The sequence below is a fragment of the Penicillium daleae genome (assembly GCF_028827525.1).
Source record: "Penicillium daleae strain IBT 16125 chromosome Unknown utg000008l_segment0_segment0, whole genome shotgun sequence".
Classification (NCBI taxonomy): domain Eukaryota; kingdom Fungi; phylum Ascomycota; class Eurotiomycetes; order Eurotiales; family Aspergillaceae; genus Penicillium; species Penicillium daleae.
The window spans coordinates 3808118-3825803 of NW_026623156.1; the positions used below are offsets into that span (position 1 = coordinate 3808118).

The following is a 17686-nucleotide window of genomic DNA, read 5'->3' on the forward strand; positions in this document are numbered from 1 at the left end:
CTATCTCAGATCCTCATGTTCACTCGCCCTCTTCGCTATTTTTCTTTCTCTTTTTCTCTCTTCACGATCTTCGACATATGACATGGGAAAGGAGCTTGCTATCAAAGGGAAATGGAAACGGAAATGGAAATACCGGAGTGAATCACTGCTTATCTTTTTTATCTTCTGTGTGCTTTTTTTTCTCTTCTCTAAATGTTTCTTTTTTCTCGAATTTGTTGTTCTTGCATGGCACGGTATTTATTTTATGTGAACACCCCTCGGCCTCGGGGTATCTGTGGTTTCCCTCGATCTATCTTATCCCAAGATGTTCACGCATATCGGACGTGGGTGTTATTTCTTATCTTGCTTGGGTATACAGTTTTCACTTGCAAAGGAAAGTGTTGCTTATGCCTTGATCTGGGTGTTTTCGTTCTGCTCTGTTGATATTTTGCTCTTCGGTGGCTGATGTATTACCAATATCAACGTATTCTCGCAGCCAAGCTTGTCTTTCTGTGTGGTAAAGTAATTTGTCTAAATGGCAAGCAAAGAAAAGGTTCAGGTAAAAACTTCAATAGCTATCTAAGTAGCCACCAATATTATCACTGGGCAATATCGCCTCGCATCATGTTAGAATTTGTTGTGTACCATCATCCACCTACAAATGGCGCACTCACGTGACACTTTTGATAAGATCTCCGACCCACTACGAATCTCAACTTCAACCTCATTCTCAACTTTCCTCACCACGTAACTACATTCTCTCGCCCCCGAGATATCAGCAAAGCTCTGAGTGGGAACTTAGAAGTTGCTCAAACTGCCAACTCACTTATTTGCCACCAATCCATCCTTATCAAAAGCAGCCCACCCCACCTGCAACCAGTGGCGGCAAAAGAACCTCTACAAGCCATACTATCCAGGCAACCTACAACCACAAACCAGCCCCTCCAACACCAAACCCACACAGTCAGCATGTCCTCCAACGTCGGTCTCTCCACACCCCGCGGCAGCGGTACATCAGGCTACGTTCAACGCAACGGCGCCTTCCTCAAACCCCGCGCCGCAGGTTTCGGCGCACCCTACCCACCCGTAACCGGTGCCAACGGCACCCCCGACCGCGCCTTCAAACAACGTCTCCCAGACAAGCAAATCCTCGAACACGACCGCCGGCGCGCAATCGAAGTAACCGTCATGGAAGAGCGCGAGCGGTTAGAAGAAGAGAATGAGCGCATCGAAGAGGCGCAAGCCAAGGCTAAGAAGTCTTCCAAGCCTGCCAGGGAAGACAAAGAAGATGGCGAGGAAGATGAAGACGAGGATGAGGGGGAGCGCGTGCTTACGGAGGAAGAGATTGATGAGCGGTGCGAGGCGTTGCGCCAGCGTCTTGTGAAGGAGATGGAGAAGGAGACGGCGGAGGGTGGTGCGGGGGCGTCTGCGCGTGGGAAGAAGATGGCGCCTAGGGATCGGAGGAATATTAAGGCTTATCAGGTGCATGAGCTTGCGGAGGCGAAGATTGAGGAGAGTGAGCGGTTGCGGAGGGCGTTGGGGATTCGGGAGGATCGGGAGACCGGGGAGATTAGTAGTCGGCGGTTTGAGAGGCGACGAGACTAAAAGGTTGATGTTCTTCCTGGGCTTGCAATTGGGTGTTCGGATTGGGGATGCTTCTCGTTCTGATGGCGTTTTGGTTTTTTTTTCCCCCTGTTATGGACGGAGTTTTCCTCTTCTAGCATTGTACATTGGATAATTCCATATGAGCTTCGAAATGTGTCATGAATGCTTGTATACATTTTGGCCACACGGCCGAATACCAAGTGGATATCATAAACGCCGATCTATAACAAACCCCATCCCTGCTGGACTAAAAAGAACAACTCATGCAAATGACTATCATGCCACAAACTTCTCAATCACCCATCCTTCCATCGGATCCTTCCTCTGCACCACCTTCTTCGCCGGCAACGGCCACCCCGTACTCCCAGACTCGCCCACCAACGCCGGCACAACCCAGCACGATCTGCGCTGCGGAATACCCTCCAAAAGCTCTGTCTTGCCCACAGGCTTGCCATACTCGATAAGCGGCGTGTCATGCGCAATAGCCGCTAGCTGCAGGCCACTAGGCGCCACGAGCGGGAACATGCGAATCTTGGGTGTCTGGCCTGACAGTGGCGCTGCCGCTGACTGCTGCAGGTGCGAGTAGACAATGTACGGCGGCATTTCTTTCGGCGTGAGCTTGGCCAGCACAGAGGTAGGGTGCACGAAGACTGCGCGTTCAGCGATGTCATCTGCATGGCGGTCGCGCGAGCGGAAGAGCGTGAGGTACGGCACGTCGATAGCCCGGCGGGGCGCACGAGGGATTTCGGGGGGTACGGGGGCCAAGTCTGCGCGGATGGCAACATTGTCGATGAAGCCGGCTGTGACGATTTGCTTGAGCGCTTTGAGTTGCTTAGAGGAGGGTTCGGGCAGCTTGGCTGAGTAGGCACCGAGGAGGCCTGGATTGTTGGAGCGCACTATATCAGAGAGCTGGTGCCGCAGCTGGGATGCTTCTTTGAATGCCTTGGCTCGCAGGAACATCTGCTCGCAGAAGGCCTCGCCATCGGGCGCATAGGCATAGGCGCAAATGGCGGAGAGGTACTTGAGTGCATCGCTGGTGTCATCGTGTTTGCTGAGAAGCCGGTGGACGCGGGCGTAATCCTTTGAGCGCTGTTCGCGCTGCGTATCTTCGAGGCGGTCTGCGTTGGTGTAGACCTTCTCATCTTCCGAGTCACTGTCACTAGTGTCGGAGTCGGATTTCTTGCTCTTTGCAGGCTGGATCTCGTTGCCGGGGAGTTGGTTCTCCGCGACGAAGAGATCGCCAACCGCTAGGGCTGCGACGAGGGCGATGACATAAGGCATGCAGCCATGCTGATGACCGATGTAGAGCATCTTGCCGAACCGAGGCGAGAGAGGGTATGTCGAGAGACGACGGCCAATCTGGGTGACTTGCCCGCTGCTAGTGAGGGCGCCGAGATTCTTGAGCAGTTTCTCTGCTTTAGCAAGACCCTGTCGGCTTGGAGGTGTCGGGAAAGGGAAGTTGATAACGTTGTGTAAACCCATGCTCTTCATCTGGAGAACTACTCCTTCAATGGGAGTGCGGAGGATCTCAGGGTCAGTGTAATCGGCAAAATCAGCTTCGTAGACAGCCGAGGAATACAGCCGGTAACAGTGACCAGGCCCTGTTCGACCGGCTCGACCAGCACGCTGGTTTGCGCTGGCTTTACTGATCCAGCCGATTTGGAAGTTTTGAACACCAGTAGAAAGGTCGTATTGCTTCTCTTTTGACCGACCGCAATCGAACACGTACTTGATGCCAGGAATCGTCAGAGATGTTTCTGCGACGTTGGTGGCAAGGATGATGAGGCGTGAGTTTTCCGGTGGTGCCTCAAACACCTTCATCTGTTCTTTGGTTGGAAGTTGCGAGTATAGAGGCAGGACGTGCACCTTCGTTGAAGAGTCCATGGCCTCTTCACCAAGATCAAATTCCTCATCCTCTTCTGGCTCATCTAGCCCAGTGATCTCGAGATCTTCCTCATCGTCTCCTGCATTATCCATTTCCATACCACCAAGGTCCAAGTCTTCGGCTTCCAGAGGGGCATCATTGGCGGTGAACTGGACTTTGGCCTGTGTCGCATCGAGGCGCTGTGTTGGTTTGAAGGCCTGCTTGAGCTGCTTTGACAAGAGTCGAATTTCATTCTGACCAGTCAAGAACACGAGCATTCCACCCGGTGGGAGTTTCCGGTGGCCTCGGGAAACTTTGCGGAAAGCTTCCTCGACATAGTCACGCTGGGTTCGACGAGCGAAATGAATAGTCACAGGATATTGACGACCTTCGGCTTGAACCAATGGAGGCGGTCCCTCGCGGAACAGGCTTGGATTTTCTGTAAAGTCCGAAATACGAAGGGTGGCAGACATAATGACTACCTTCAACGGTTTGACAGACGGGTCCTCTTCACTCATTGACTTGCGCAGGTCCACAATACGGCTGACCATTCCAATAAGGATATCCGTGTTAACGCTCCGTTCGTGGGCTTCATCAATGATCAGAACGGAATACTTGCGCAGAGCAAAGTCATCGGCAATTTCACGTAGCAAAATACCATCTGTCATGAACTTGATGGCGGTCTTCTTGGAAACTGTCGTTTCGAATCGAATCTGGTACGAGACTTGGTCCGAATACTGACCCAATTCTTGGGAGACACGGTTCGCCATACTCACGGCAGCCACCCGGCGAGGCTGAGTGACACCAATGAGGCCTGGGTTCGGGCTATCTGGGTTGCCAAAGCCAGCCTCAAAGAGGAACTGGGGAAGCTGGGTGGTCTTTCCGCTACCAGTAGCACCCCAAATGACGATCACGGAGTTGTTGTAAATAGCCTCCATGATCTTCTGCTCCTCACCAACCACAGGGAGCCCGAGACGAGCGGCTTGAATTCCTTCAGAACGCTCGACAGGAACATTGAAAGCCTTGCGGAAGGGGTTGCCTGTAGTGACTTCAAGTTCTCTTGGAAGAGGCTCCTCCATTTCGACAGTATTTTGGGGCTCTTTTCTGGGCGGTGCGAATGCTTGTTGCACTTGATCATGAATTACCGGTCCTTCGGTTGGTTTGAAGCCTATGGCCTCATTTATTTGCTGCACAGCCCAACTTTTGAAAGCTGATTCTCTGGGCTTGATGCGACGGTCATTTCCTTCGTCTTCCCCCTCATCCTCGTCCTCCGAGTCGTCATCCGAGTCTTCCTCCTCATCAGAAGAATCCTCTGATGGTTGCCCGGAAGCATCCTCAGAATCATCGTCTTCAGAGTCATCTTTAGCATCGGCCTCAGCGTCTGAGTTGTCAGAGTCGACTTCCTCCTGCTCTTCACTCGAGTCCTCGCCATCAGACCCAAAACCTTCCCAAGAGGGCTCGGGCGCAGATGCGGATGCGGGTTTCGGCTTGGCCGCACGCTTCCGCTTTTTGATGATTGGGAAACCATCCAGTCCAACTTCAAGCGGGCGCTTCAATCCACTTCCAACAGGTCCTTGGGGTATTTGGGGCTTCGGAGCCAGTGCGAAGGCCCCTCCCAGCATTTCGAGATCAGAGTCATCGGTATCGTCTCCGGGTGCCGAGGCAGTGTGCGCATGAACCTTAGCGGGAGTTGTGTCATCTGCTTGTCTCTTGCACTTGCCCAATTCCCTCGATGTCTGGAGTGCGGAGGTGTCGAAATTCGCTTGGGCGAGCTTCTTCAGAAGCTCGATGTTCTCCTCTTTCTTGAGTTTGTTTTCCTATAATTCGTTAGAATTTTAGTGTTTGGAGATGTGAGCTTTTTTAACGTACAATGTACTTGTCCAGACGCTTCTGCTTCTTCGAAGAGACATTAGCATGCTGATCTCGCAGCTCATCTCGCAGCTTCTGCCTCCGCGCTTCCTTTTCATCTTTGGAGACTGGCGCTAGCTCCACAATGTTGGTGTCGACCGGCGTGGTTGTCTCCTGGCGCCGGTGCTTTTGTTTTCGCTCCCGGGGGACGAATTTGGGCATCTTAGAAAATCCCACCTCTAACCGGAGAAAGGATTTCCAGAAAAGCGCACTGCTGGTGCTTGTACTTGCGGGAAAAAAATCGAGGACGCTCAATGGGCGGTGGGATTCTGCCAGAGTTACCTGTGGGGAACATCTCACCGCCTTGCACCATGTAGAGGATCAACACTCCACGCGCCAAGGTACCCTCCACATCTCAGACATCAAGTTTCTACAATAATGGCTTCTCTTGACGATGCTCTGCAAGGATCTCTCGACCTTCCATTTCCTGCGGCTACTAAGCAGGTGGCTGGGATTGTGGAAGGGGTCCAAACCGACGTCATGGTCATGAACTTTAGCGATAAGATCATGCTCACCATTTCTCAAGAGGGCCGACTATCTCATTGGGTATGTTTAAACACATTGTCATACTAAAGCTGCCGTTCTTTCTTTCTGACTCTTTATAGCTTCATGTACCTCTGGGAAATCAAAATCCAGGGACTGATGGCATGCATAGTTTCCCCGAGAACACCGAGGACAGTCTTCTGCCCCTCAGCACCTTGACAGCAACATCAATTCTGGGTGGGCATGGCGCTGGACAGGATACAATCGGCCAACTCCTTGCCCGCCAAATCGGAACTGCAATTGCTACCAAGTCTCCTGCTGAGAAGCGGCTCTTGGTCGTTGGATTAGGACTTCGCACCACGGTGTCAGACCGAGATTCCTTCTTTGCAATTATCGACCTTGTTCTGCAATGCATCTAGTCTGTCTGTATGACGAAAGTGATGCGGTCAATAATTTCAACTACGTCGAAATGTTGACTCACATCCAACACCAATTTCAACCATACCCTGCGCAGCGAATGACTCCTACACTGGGAACAGACTTACCCAGGGGTTTGCCGACAGGGATGAATGGCATCCAGCTTGCAGATGACATTTGAATCCTCGAACTTGACGCCATCCCACGAGTTACAAAGTCTCAAATCTCCCCGTGGGCTATCAGGGCACCATATTTAAGACTGGACACGAGCAAGTGATGACGACAGAATGATCGGCTTACAGGCTCCACACAGGCGAGGTACCATTCACAGGTGCTTGCCGCAAAACACTCGAAACCGCAGAGCTTTTCGAGGGAGACTGTGGCTAGCCTACGCGAGCCTCTTTTGGGCCAAATGGAGACTTACGAAATACCTCATGAATGAAGTGGATAAATCTCTAGAATAAACTGCTATAGCTGGTATAGTTCTCTATTCCTTGTTGAGCAAACCACAAAAACAAACACATAAGTATTTGTATACCAATGATGAATGTCTTCGTCGTACATGAAGTCATTGTCGTTGCCAGCTACTAAAGAAGTAAAAATGGAAACCCCGCACTGCCATCTCCACACCAAGGCGATGAGAAGGAAAATAGGGGTACAAAACAAACCCACAACTTTTAGCGCGGAAGGGGTATTCACAAATGCCGCGGACTGCACAAAAAAAAGCAAATTGATGTACATAAAATCGTGTCGGGTAGGAGGGGATCATTCGAGATTTGCTGTCGTTTCAGTTTTCAGGATGGGGATTTTTCATAAAGTTGTGAGAGGGGAGGGGACAGGAAGGAGTCGTGTTGATGGAACAATGATGGAGCGAACAAGACATTCTATCAAAGCAAGACTTGAAACCAGAGAAAATGCTCAGCGACTCCAGCGAGAGAAGTCTAGGTTCTGAAGAATGTTTGTTCCGGATGCTGCATTCCATTCTGAGGCAAAGTCGGTTTGGACTGGAGCAGCACGAGTCGGCAGTTCTTCGGAGAAGATGTTGGGCTTTGTGTTGCGACGTTGGCCAGGATAGGCTCCCTCAGTAGCCTCTGCACTTTGGGCTTGGGCAGCCAGAGCCCGCTCACGAACTTTCTTGATTTCACGAAGACGGGTGCGCCAGGACGAGGCATGCTCGCCACCCTTGTTGTTCCAAACGAGAGAGAAGACCGATGCATTTAGAGCGAGAATCCGCACGAAGGGAGCCAGATTCTTACCCGAGATGACCTTCGGGGTCGCAGCAGGCGATACGTCAGGGTAGCCAGGTTTGCTCATGACTACCACAGTATAGTATAGATTCTCTGGGTCCGTTTCACCAACGGCAGTCCCTGACTCATCGTAGGCAATGCGGCTGCAAGGAGTGATCACAATATTGATGGAATTGAACTCGGATGGGATCGTGTCAAAGTTGAAAGGCAGATTGGAACGGTTGAAGACGATCGTAACGAAGTTGTTGCCAATGTTTCGCTTCTTGTTGATGCAATTGGGATCACGGTCAAAGTTCGTAGGCATCATTGTAGCAACGTGATATACGATCTCTGTCACGCGATCGCGCCAAGCATAAGTTGCCTCACCGTCAGTATCAGCATAGAGTCCTTGGGTATTGAACTGGGCATTGCGAAGAGACACTTTGGTTCCAAGACCAGACAGGAAGTGTTCATAGTCTGGGGAACCGCCGGTGTTGGCAAGAATTTCAGCCTCTTTGCTCTGACCATTGTCAAGATAAACGACTCCGATTCGATGGCCGTCCACAATGTCGGTGCGATCAAAGTTGGCAATAGCTCGCCTGGTTATGTCGTCCTCAGGAACCGGAATGGGTTGCATCACTGTTGGAGTAGGGAAGGCTGTGGCAGTGAGTTGGAGCAGGATGTGGCTGGGCAAAATAGCCGTGCGCATCGCATCGGAATGAAGATGAGCGTCTGGAGTTGGGGGCATCTGGTGCGGTAGAACAGGGGCCGTTCGTTGCTGATACATGGAGTATGTCGTTCCTGACGCCTGACGCTTTGAGAGCTGGGTAAGCCCGGAGATACCCGCCGTCTCAACAGTGACAATACTCATACCCACAACCCATGATCTCTTGGATACAGGGCCGTCCTCGGGAGTTGGAGGGAAAGTCTCGTACGGGATGGTCTCACCCAAGTCCGTAAACGCCACACGCTGCATCAAATCGATGAAAACCTGGCTCTGTTCCTCGACGACTTCCTTTCCATGTTCATCGTGGAAAATGAGTCTGCTGGTGATCCAATTGACATGCTTTGGACGATCCTGAAGCTTCAAAGACAGATACCAGAATACCATGACACTGTATGTGAGAGTCATGATGTACTTGGACATGGCATCATGCGAAGCGGTTTCCGTTGCTTCGGCTGCGCTCGGGGCAATTTCCCGCGCACCGCCGCTAAGTCTTGCTTGCGGCTGCTGGGGAGGACGTGCACTTGTTGACTCAGATGCCTTGTGGCGTTGTTCCTGCTCTCTAGAGGTCTGCAAGAACCGAACGCAAATCCCAAACACAGTGCGAATTTCCTCTTCACGGAGATTGACGTAAACATCTGGTAGACGCGCGAGCAAAGCCAAAAATTCTAGAATGTGGACGGCAATATTGGACATGGTGATAACCTTTGACATTTTGTCGAGAATGTTATTCAACGACTTTGTCACCGACATGGGAATTTCATGGCAGCAAAGCGAAAGCGCCTGAATGCACCCACGGGAGGTAGCACCCCAGGATCCGATGATTCCAAGCATGAACGCTCGTACCAGGTCATCTTCTTCACTTTTAGCGAAGTGCTCGTGATAGCTGACAAGCATGCAGAGTGTATCGAAGATACAAGCAGCGACATCGCTCTTCTTTAAGCCAGTGAGCGCAGGTGGCTCGTGGAAACTCTCATTCTTGACCTGATCGCATAAAATGCTCCGTAGAAGTTTGATCTGAGGAATCGAGTTGCTGAAGAACTCCTTGTTGCTAAGCTGGGGTCCAAGGTGCGTAAGAACGTAGCTGTAAACGTCCCAGTCGGTCTCCCGCTGCAGAAGCGAGATCACGCATTCAACCCACATGTTCACCTTAAGAACACCTATCAGCGCCGGTGTAGAATCAGCAGGAGTCGAAGCACCATTGCTCTGCGCATGAGCAAAGACGAAGGGGCTGGACCCCTCAGATGGCTGCTCTGGGAGAACCTGGGGCTGGGCGTATGTCCAAACTGGTGGTGTCAACTTTGATCCACGAGCCGAAATCGAGCCTCGGGGGCTTGACTTGGATAGGAAATTCGCAGGAAGTTCTTTGGCGGGGATTTTCCCGCCCATTGGGGGGATCAAATTATCCTGCTGAGGAAGATCTCTCATAGAGCTCTCACTGGTCGAATGCAGCAAAGAGGTTACATCGACATTTCGTCCGAGAACATTCATTAAGAAATCATGCTCCGAAGTTGAGACCACAGTGATAGCCCCGAGCGAGTCACATCGAAGCCGGAACAGTAGCTTCAAGACGGTAAGGCGAGCGTCGGCTGGGCGGTCAGGGGACTGTGCGATCTGTAGCAAGGCCTCGAATATGATGATGGACTTGGCGGCCGAGGTATTCAAAGCACGAATCATCATCTTGACCAGACCCACCGCGCAGACATTCCCCAGTGTCAGCTCTAAGATGCTCGTGGATGTACGACGCGGAGGATGACTCGGTGATGTCTCACGCGTTTCCTCTTTCGCCGGATCTCTCCCCATTGGCGCTGCAATGGTGTCGATTAGACGCTTGAAGCCACCGTCGTCATTGGAATTGATAGCGGGCTCTGTGATGAACGAAACAAGCGACTCCAAAAATAGCAGATCATGCTCGGCCGAAAAGTCTGCGAGTAGAAGATCCAGAAAGCCGTACTCTTCCGAGAAAAGTAAATGCTCATTGCCTGCGAGAGCCTCTTTGAGCGTGTCTAGGGCTAGGATGCGAATGTCTGAAGACTGCTTCCGAGGCTGAATGAAGCGCTCGATGATCTCCTGGCAATGCTGCACCCAATTGGACCCCTCAGAAGGATGGCAAAGTGTGTCCTCCCTCATCATATTGATGATGAGTTCTGACTGAGAAGGATCGATGTATTGATGATTCTTTGCCAAGAATCGAACCGCTTGTTGTTTTTGTTCTTTAGTAAGCTGTTCCCACAGAGACTCCACAACGGATGTTATCCGTATGATATTTGCAAGGATATGAGACTTGATATCATCATGAGTAGTTTTGACATGCGGTGGCTGTGGGCTGGTTGGAGAAGTGACCGGATCGTCGTAGTCCTCATATACTCTCCGAGAGCAGAGCAGCAGCAGATCAACAAAGGCCGTCCATCCATGGGCGAGAGAGATGCGGCTATAGTCACTTTCCAGTATATTTAAACACAAGTCCAGAATGTCTGCATCCACTCGGCCGTCATCTTTCTGGGCAATAACCATCAGAGAGTCGATCAACTGGTCGAAGGAAATTTCAGGCATTCTGTCCTGGCCGTAGGCTCGAGCAAGGTCAGAGAAGATGTAAAGAGCTCCACGGTGAACGTTCAGATTCCGTGGAGAGTCTTCAGCACATGATTCTCTTAAGAAACTATGGAGGGTTGACACCATTTCCTCTTGCTTTGATGACTTTGCCAGGCTGCGGACGGCCCGCGACGTCGGCCCAGAAAGGGATTTGACGGAGGCATGGATGCTGCATAGAACTTCCAAGAGAGGGACAAAGCTTGCGTCGGGTACGCTCGCGTACATAATAACGGCATCAAAAACGGCCAGTGAGTTCTTGATATCGGTGGCAACGCTTGTCTTCTTGCAGATAGTGAATGTCTCCATGAGAAGCATCTCGATTTCCTCTGACGTTGGAGCCTTGCGCTGGAGGGTGACAAGATCTACAGCGAACTGAAAGAGATCTCCCAAAATTGCTTCATCTTGAACAAGCTCGTTTGGTTTGAGCGCCTTCCCCTTCTTCGCTTTAGAACGTGTTGTCGCAATTGTCAAGTAAAGAGGGACAATCCATGAGGAAATGATATGAAGGATAGAGGAGCTGGTAAAATCCAGCTTTCTGCCATGGTCTGACAGAGCGATCAGCGCCTGGACTCGGGCGGCAATCACATCATTTTCGGTCGGTGATATGATTGATTCAAATACTATACGTCTAGCGGTGGGCGACAAGTCTTGGCGGGAAGCGATCGCCTCAAGTAATTTGGCACCGACTTTCTGAGCGTCACTGGAGCTCTCATGATCAAGCAGATACTCCGCCGCCTCCCACAACGCCAGAGACTGTTCGGGTGTGAACCATGACAAAGTTCTCGAGACTAGGTCAGCCTCATCAATGGCCTGACTCAAGCTCTGCTTTTGAGATAGAATCCGCAAAGAAGCCTCGAAGTCAGGGCCATGAGGCGCGTCCGAAGAGCTCGAGACAACGCTTCCGCGATGCATAGCTTCGAGTCCGAGGACAAGTCGATTAGTCCCTCGGCTGTCTGTTGTATGGGAATGAGAGTCACTGCTACTATCTTGCAGGGATACGGGAGAATTCGATTTTGGACGACCAACGCCTAACGTCTTGAAGACATCCGCGAAGCTCGAGGAAGAAGGTTTGTGTTGGGGTGCTGGTGGAGCATCGTCGGAAGACATCCGCCTGATTACGGTAGAGGAAATTCAGGTCAAGAGAGTGGAGAGAATTCTTTATCACGAAGTCAAGTCAGTATGAGCCATTATATCACCTGAGTCACGGATAGTGCTATCAGGAGGGCGGAGCTAGTGTAGCCGTAGGGCCCACCCAAAAGGAGACTGACCTTTACTCATATAGGTTGACGAGAGCTCTTTACCCTAAGGGCCACTCCTAGAGGACCGTTGTGCACATTCAGAGCCTGACACAGCGCGTGGTGGAGCTGTGACAAAGGTACACCTTTGGTAGTCCGTGTTAAAAGCGGGATCCAGGAGGACCGTGTGAGCGATGGAAGAAACCGGAACGTGAGAGCCACCAGCTTGATGCAGGCCGTTAAACTGCAAGTTGCCAAATGGTGCCTCGGACTGAGGGAAGACAATCGCAAGTGGAAGGGTATACAAGAGAAAATGAGATCACGGGCAATGAGGTTATTCCAGCCCAAGTCACCTGAGGCCTATGATGTGACCGCTCCGCCTTGAATCGAAGGCAGAAAATTATAAGGAAAAGTCAAAGTGGGGGTTAGTCGACAAGGCGGTGAAAACACCGGGCTGAGTGAACTGGTCTAGCCGCCTCAGGCATAAACTTACGAAGGCATTGAGGAATTAAGGCATCCAAAGCAGAAGAGCATGTGACAGACTAGCCACCTTAGGGTTAGTGTGTTGACGCAGTGGGCTGCCCGTACAATTATCTCAGCGAAGCCGCCTTCACTATTTATTATGGTCGTTGCCATTTGAGGTCTGCTTTGTTCTGGTTCCCATTCAAACCCCCAAGTCTATTTCTCCCACTACCTTCGCCCCTTGGTGACCTCTCTTTCAATTCCTCCTTGGGTCTGCTGCCTCGACACTCTTCTTGAACAGCTGCCCCTCGCTCTTGTTGACACCCCACGTAACGGTGAAAATGGCGGAGGCTCTGGGAGCTCTGTTGGAGGCAAGCTTGGATCCGCGCCGAAACAAGGAAGGTATGTGTCTCCGTGGAAATATTGATGCAGAATCCGTCTAATGGTTGGCTGTGATTGAAAATAGCCGAGCTTGCCCTACGACAGGAAGAACTAAAACCGGGCTTTTCGCTGCAACTGCTCCAAATCTCTGCGTCCGATTCGTCTCCCAGCGATATTCGCCTTGCTAGCGCCCTTTGCTTCAAGAACTTTGTCAAACGCAACTGGACCAACGAAGATGGAAACTGGAAGCTGCCCCAAAACGAGGTTGAAACAATCAAGCGCGAGTTGATCAACCTGATGATCTCAGTCCCTCCCTCGATTCAGACTCAGCTGGGCGAGGCTGTCAGCGTGATCGCTGACAGTGATTTCTGGGAGCGATGGGATACTCTTGTTGATGTACGTGGCCGTGGGAGCTGGTTCGCGCTGGAATAATATGGTTGACCTTTGTTTTTCTTTGCTGCATAGGACCTCGTTTCGAAGCTGTCGCCATCCAACCCTACGGTCAACATTGGTGTGTTGCAAGTTGCACACTCGATCTTCAAGCGCTGGCGCCCGCTTTTCCAGTCGAACGAGCTTTACATGGAAATTAATCACGTTCTTGAGAAGTTCGGTACTCCGTTCCTGGCCCTGTTCGAGGTAATTCCGACACCCTTTCCTTCAATCTGCCTTTGTGCCCTTTCCCCCCCGCCTCCAAATTTTGGATGGCCTTGGGATACGCGCGTTGCTAATGAAGAATCTTCCCATAGGGCCTCGACACTTATCTTGAACAAAATCAGGCCAACAAGGAAAACTTGACACAAGGTTACAACCAGCTGAACTTGATGATCAAGTTGTTCTACGACCTCTCGTGCCACGACCTGCCCCCTATGTTTGAAGATAATATCGGCGCAATTGCTCAGATTCTGCTCAAATACCTTACATATGACAACCAACTATTACACACTGATGATGAGACGGAGGCTGGCCCGTTGGAGTATGTGCGTGCCGGAATTTTCGAGGCTCTGACTCTATACGTTCAGAAGTTCCTCGATGCATTTGGACCCCACGTTGGACAGTTCATCCAGAGCTCCTGGAGCTTCTTGACAACCATCGGGCAGGAGACCAAATATGATATTCTTGTCAGCCGTGCCCTCCACTTCTTGACCTCGGTCGCTAGCATGCCTGAGCATGCTCCCTCGTTCCAGGCCGAGGAGACCCTGGGACAGATCATTGAGAAGGTTATTCTGCCCAACGTGAGCCTCCGTGAGTCGGATGAGGAGCTGTTCGAAGACGAGCCGATTGAGTTTATCCGTCGGGATCTAGAGGGATCCGACAGCGAGACGAGGCGGCGCGCTGCGACGGACTTCCTTCGACGACTGGCCGAGAAGTTTGAGGAATCCGTGACCAAGGTGACTCTGAAGTACACTGAGCACTACCTTGCCGAATATGCCAAGGATCCCGCCTCAAACTGGAAGTCCAAGGACACTGCGACCTATCTGTTCTCTGCAATTGCAGCCAAGGGCGTTGCCACCTCTACGCACGGTGTGACTGCTACGAACAACCTGGTCAGCATCACCGACTTCTTCCAGCAGCACCTGGCTGCAGATCTTATCTCCGATGATGGAGTCCACCCAATTCTCAAGGTTGATGCTATCAAGTACCTGTACAATTTCCGCAGCATTATTACCAAGGAGCAATGGCAGCAGGTGCTTCCTGTGTTGGTGAAGCATCTGGCTTCTGCGAACTATGTTGTCTACACATATGCTGCGATTGCCGTGGAGCGGGCTCTGTTCCTCAGTGACGCCCAGGGACAGCCCGTCATTCCTCCTGCTGAGATCACACCGCTGTCCAAGGAACTTCTGGAGCATATCTTCCAGCTAATCCAGCGCGACCCAGCTCCCGAGAAGGTCCAGGAGAACGAGTTCCTGATGCGCTGTGTGATGCGTGTGTTGGTCGTCATTCGTGAGGGTGTCGTCCCTTTCACGGATGTCGTATTGAACCGCCTTATCAGTATCACGGATATCATCCGCACCAACCCTAGTAATCCGAAGTTCTACTACTACCACTTTGAAGCCATGGGTGCTTTCATCCGGTAAGAGTCTACTTTCTCGCTTCCCATGTTTTCGTCAAGAGGCTCACTGTTCCCAGATTCGCTGCCCCCGCGAATCCCGACAAGCTCGAGCAAGCACTATATGCACCATTCGCGGGAATTCTCCAGAACGATGTGCAAGGTAAGTTCATAATATGGCAATTATTTAATCCCTTCACTCTTCACTGTGCTAAGGTCTTAATCCTGTCACAGAATTCATGCCGTATGTGTTCCAGCTTTTCGCTGCTCTTCTTGAGGCCAATCCCTCTGCGACTCTGCCTACCTACTATCAAGAATTGATCGCACCAATCTTGATGCCGGTTATGTGGGAGTCCCGAGGCAACATTCCCGCACTTGTTCGCCTGCTTTCCTCCATCATCCCTCGTGGCTCGCAGTTCATCATTGAGCATAACCAGGTTGAGCCTATTCTGGGTATCTTCCAGAAGCTTTTGGCGACCAAGACCAACGAGGGCTATGGCTTCGATCTCCTGGAGGCCGTGGTTGCAACTTTCCCACCGTAAGTGACACACCATTCTAGTGTATTGGAATAGTCCATTGAACTAAAACCATCCCCTAGTGCCGCTCTGGAGCCGTACTTCATCCAAATCATGCAGATTATCCTTCAGCGCCTGCAAAATTCCAAGACCGAGAACTTGTCGCTTCGATTCGTCCGGTTTTACCACTTCCTGAGTGCCCATGACGACAAGGGATACAGTCCGGACACCATCCAGCAGATTTGTGAAAAGATCCAGCCGGAGTAAGTTGATCCAGGGCTTAACCTCTACGCCTCGTACTGACCAATTATGTGCTAGTCTCTTCAAGGGCGTTTACCTCCAGCTCGTCCTCGCTGACACTCAGAAACTTGCGCGCCCCCTGGACCGCAAGACTGCAGTCATCTCACTGACCAAGACTCTTGCCAACTCGGAGGCTTTTGCTACCAAGTATGTTAAGGGTTGGGCGTTCACCTGCAACACTCTGTTGAAGCTCCTTGAGCTTCCCCCCGAGGTTGTTCACAAGGATGACATCATTGAGATTGATGCGGAGGAGATGTCGTTCGGCGTTGGATTCACTGCGCTGAACACCATCCGTATGCAGCCCAAGGACCCATGGCCTGAGACCGGCGTTGATCTCAAGGCCTGGGTCGGCTCGTACCTGAAGGAAGCGGACAAGAAGAATGGCGGCCGAGTCTCACAGTTCGCCCAGGACCGTCTTGATGACCAGGCCAAGGCAGTTCTTGGAAGCTACATTTCATAAGTGACTTAGATTTGGGGGTGAGGGTTTCAGGCGTTGCGTTGCACAGGCCAGGGGGAGCAGTAATGATTTTCCTTTGTTCCTAAGAAAACTACAAAAAGTTGACGTTTGAACCACGCGCAGTCTGCCCGGGAGATTGCTGGGCGATGGCGTGTACGCAATGATGAATCTCTAGATGGGTGGGCTGTTGCTCCATCATCTATCTGATAGGATATGCCCAATGGATATTTGTCGAAGAACAATGTTCTATGCGTAATATACAATGTACAAAAATACACAGGGTATCATTATGCCACCCTTGTTCACGTTGACGGACTCTTCTCAGACGTGCCTGTCTCAGTCGTCCGTGCGTCAACATTCGCGTTCGCATCAAAATCCCCATCCCCATCCCCATCCACAACCTCCCCCTCCTCAGCACCCTTCTCCAAATCCCGATACTTCCTCCGCGCCTTCTTAACTTTACTAGCCTTCTTCTTCCTGGCCGCCTCGGCCTTCAACGCAACCCGACTCTGATCTCCTTTCTCCTGTGCCTCAACTTTATCCGCTAATAGTGAGCGCGCAATCTTCTCGTTCTGCGAGCGTGAGCGCGTCGCTTGGCATTTGACGACGATGCCGGAGGGGCCGTGGATGATTTGGACGGCGGAGTTGGTTTTGTTCTGGAAGTTTGTTAGGGGTGTGACTTTCGGGGTATTCTGCAGGGCATATATCAGGTTTCTCTGGCTGCGTACAATCTTCTGGCCACCGGGTCCGGTGCCTTTTAGGTAGGATATTGTCAGGTCGGCATCGTTGAGCTTGAGGCGGGCTGGGAGGGGTTTGGAAAGGAGGATGGGTGATTTGGTGAAGGAGCGACGGGAAAGTAAAGATGTAGATGGAGCGTATGATGTATGTGGGCTTGAAAAGCCCCGGTGTATCCGGGGCCAGAGGTGTGGACGGAGCATTGTGGCTGATTTCTCTCAAGAAGAGGCCGGGCAGTGGCGGTGGTGATGTTTCATGGATAGCTTCACCGATAGCGGATAAGATAACAGATAAGATAGTCGATCACCACGATACGCTCCGGGAGTTCGCGGATGCTTCTTTTTGTCTCATTGCGGCTTGAGGTTAAGATCCACCGCTATCAGCGGGGATATGCTTTGTTTTTAGGATCGTGAGTGCTTGACAGGTACGGATTGATACTCTGGTGAGTTTGGGCAGCTGTATGGGCACGTTTATTGCATAACCATGTAATTTCCCAGGCCACGGAATACTTCATTAGTCCTCCAGTAGGTATATAAAGTTCGTTTGGAATTATGAGTTTATGAGTTAAACTCTTGGAATCTTGTATGTAGCTAAGCTGCGAATTTTGTATCGATTGAGCTTTGTGCTTATAGGTATAGGTAATTGCTGTGGTCAGGCACAATGCCTGCATATCGGCTCTTCGGTATCGAGGTAATGGGCCTCGCTCAATGGCGAGGTTGAAATGTGGACGGAATACGCGATGCGGGAGTCGATTTT

The 17686-nt window shown here is 51.2% G+C and overlaps 6 protein-coding genes across 6 annotated transcripts; 3 read left to right on the forward strand and 3 right to left on the reverse strand.

The window, feature by feature from the left end:
• Positions 1-948: 948 nt before the first annotated feature.
• cwc21 (U2-type spliceosomal complex subunit CWC21) lies at positions 949-1584 on the forward strand (the record flags this gene model as incomplete). The annotated part of the gene is made up of 1 exon (XM_056913290.1): positions 949-1584. The coding sequence occupies one exon, from the start codon at positions 949-951 to the stop codon at positions 1582-1584; it is 636 nt and encodes a 211-aa protein (XP_056762139.1).
• Positions 1585-1860: 276 nt separating this feature from the next.
• On the reverse strand, positions 1861-5518 carry N7458_009909 (ATP-dependent RNA helicase ECM16; the record flags this gene model as incomplete). The annotated part of the gene is made up of 2 exons (XM_056913291.1): positions 1861-5265; positions 5318-5518. The coding sequence occupies 2 exons, from the start codon at positions 5516-5518 to the stop codon at positions 1861-1863; spliced, it is 3606 nt and encodes a 1201-aa protein (XP_056762140.1).
• Positions 5519-5734: 216 nt separating this feature from the next.
• On the forward strand, positions 5735-6258 carry N7458_009910 (uncharacterized protein; the record flags this gene model as incomplete). Its single annotated transcript, XM_056913292.1, has 2 exons — positions 5735-5902; positions 5962-6258. The coding sequence occupies 2 exons, from the start codon at positions 5735-5737 to the stop codon at positions 6256-6258; spliced, it is 465 nt and encodes a 154-aa protein (XP_056762141.1).
• A 916-nt stretch (positions 6259-7174) lies between these two features.
• Positions 7175-11710, reverse strand: N7458_009911 (putative GTPase activating protein (Tsc2); the record flags this gene model as incomplete). Its single annotated transcript, XM_056913293.1, has 1 exon — positions 7175-11710. The coding sequence occupies one exon, from the start codon at positions 11708-11710 to the stop codon at positions 7175-7177; it is 4536 nt and encodes a 1511-aa protein (XP_056762142.1).
• A 1126-nt stretch (positions 11711-12836) lies between these two features.
• On the forward strand, positions 12837-16198 carry N7458_009912 (uncharacterized protein; the record flags this gene model as incomplete). The annotated part of the gene is made up of 8 exons (XM_056913294.1): positions 12837-12897; positions 12962-13272; positions 13342-13512; positions 13623-14947; positions 15004-15086; positions 15158-15461; positions 15522-15701; positions 15757-16198. The coding sequence occupies 8 exons, from the start codon at positions 12837-12839 to the stop codon at positions 16196-16198; spliced, it is 2877 nt and encodes a 958-aa protein (XP_056762143.1).
• Positions 16199-16497: 299 nt separating this feature from the next.
• On the reverse strand, positions 16498-17133 carry N7458_009913 (peptide chain release factor family protein; the record flags this gene model as incomplete). Its single annotated transcript, XM_056913295.1, has 1 exon — positions 16498-17133. The coding sequence occupies one exon, from the start codon at positions 17131-17133 to the stop codon at positions 16498-16500; it is 636 nt and encodes a 211-aa protein (XP_056762144.1).
• Positions 17134-17686: the final 553 nt, after the last annotated feature.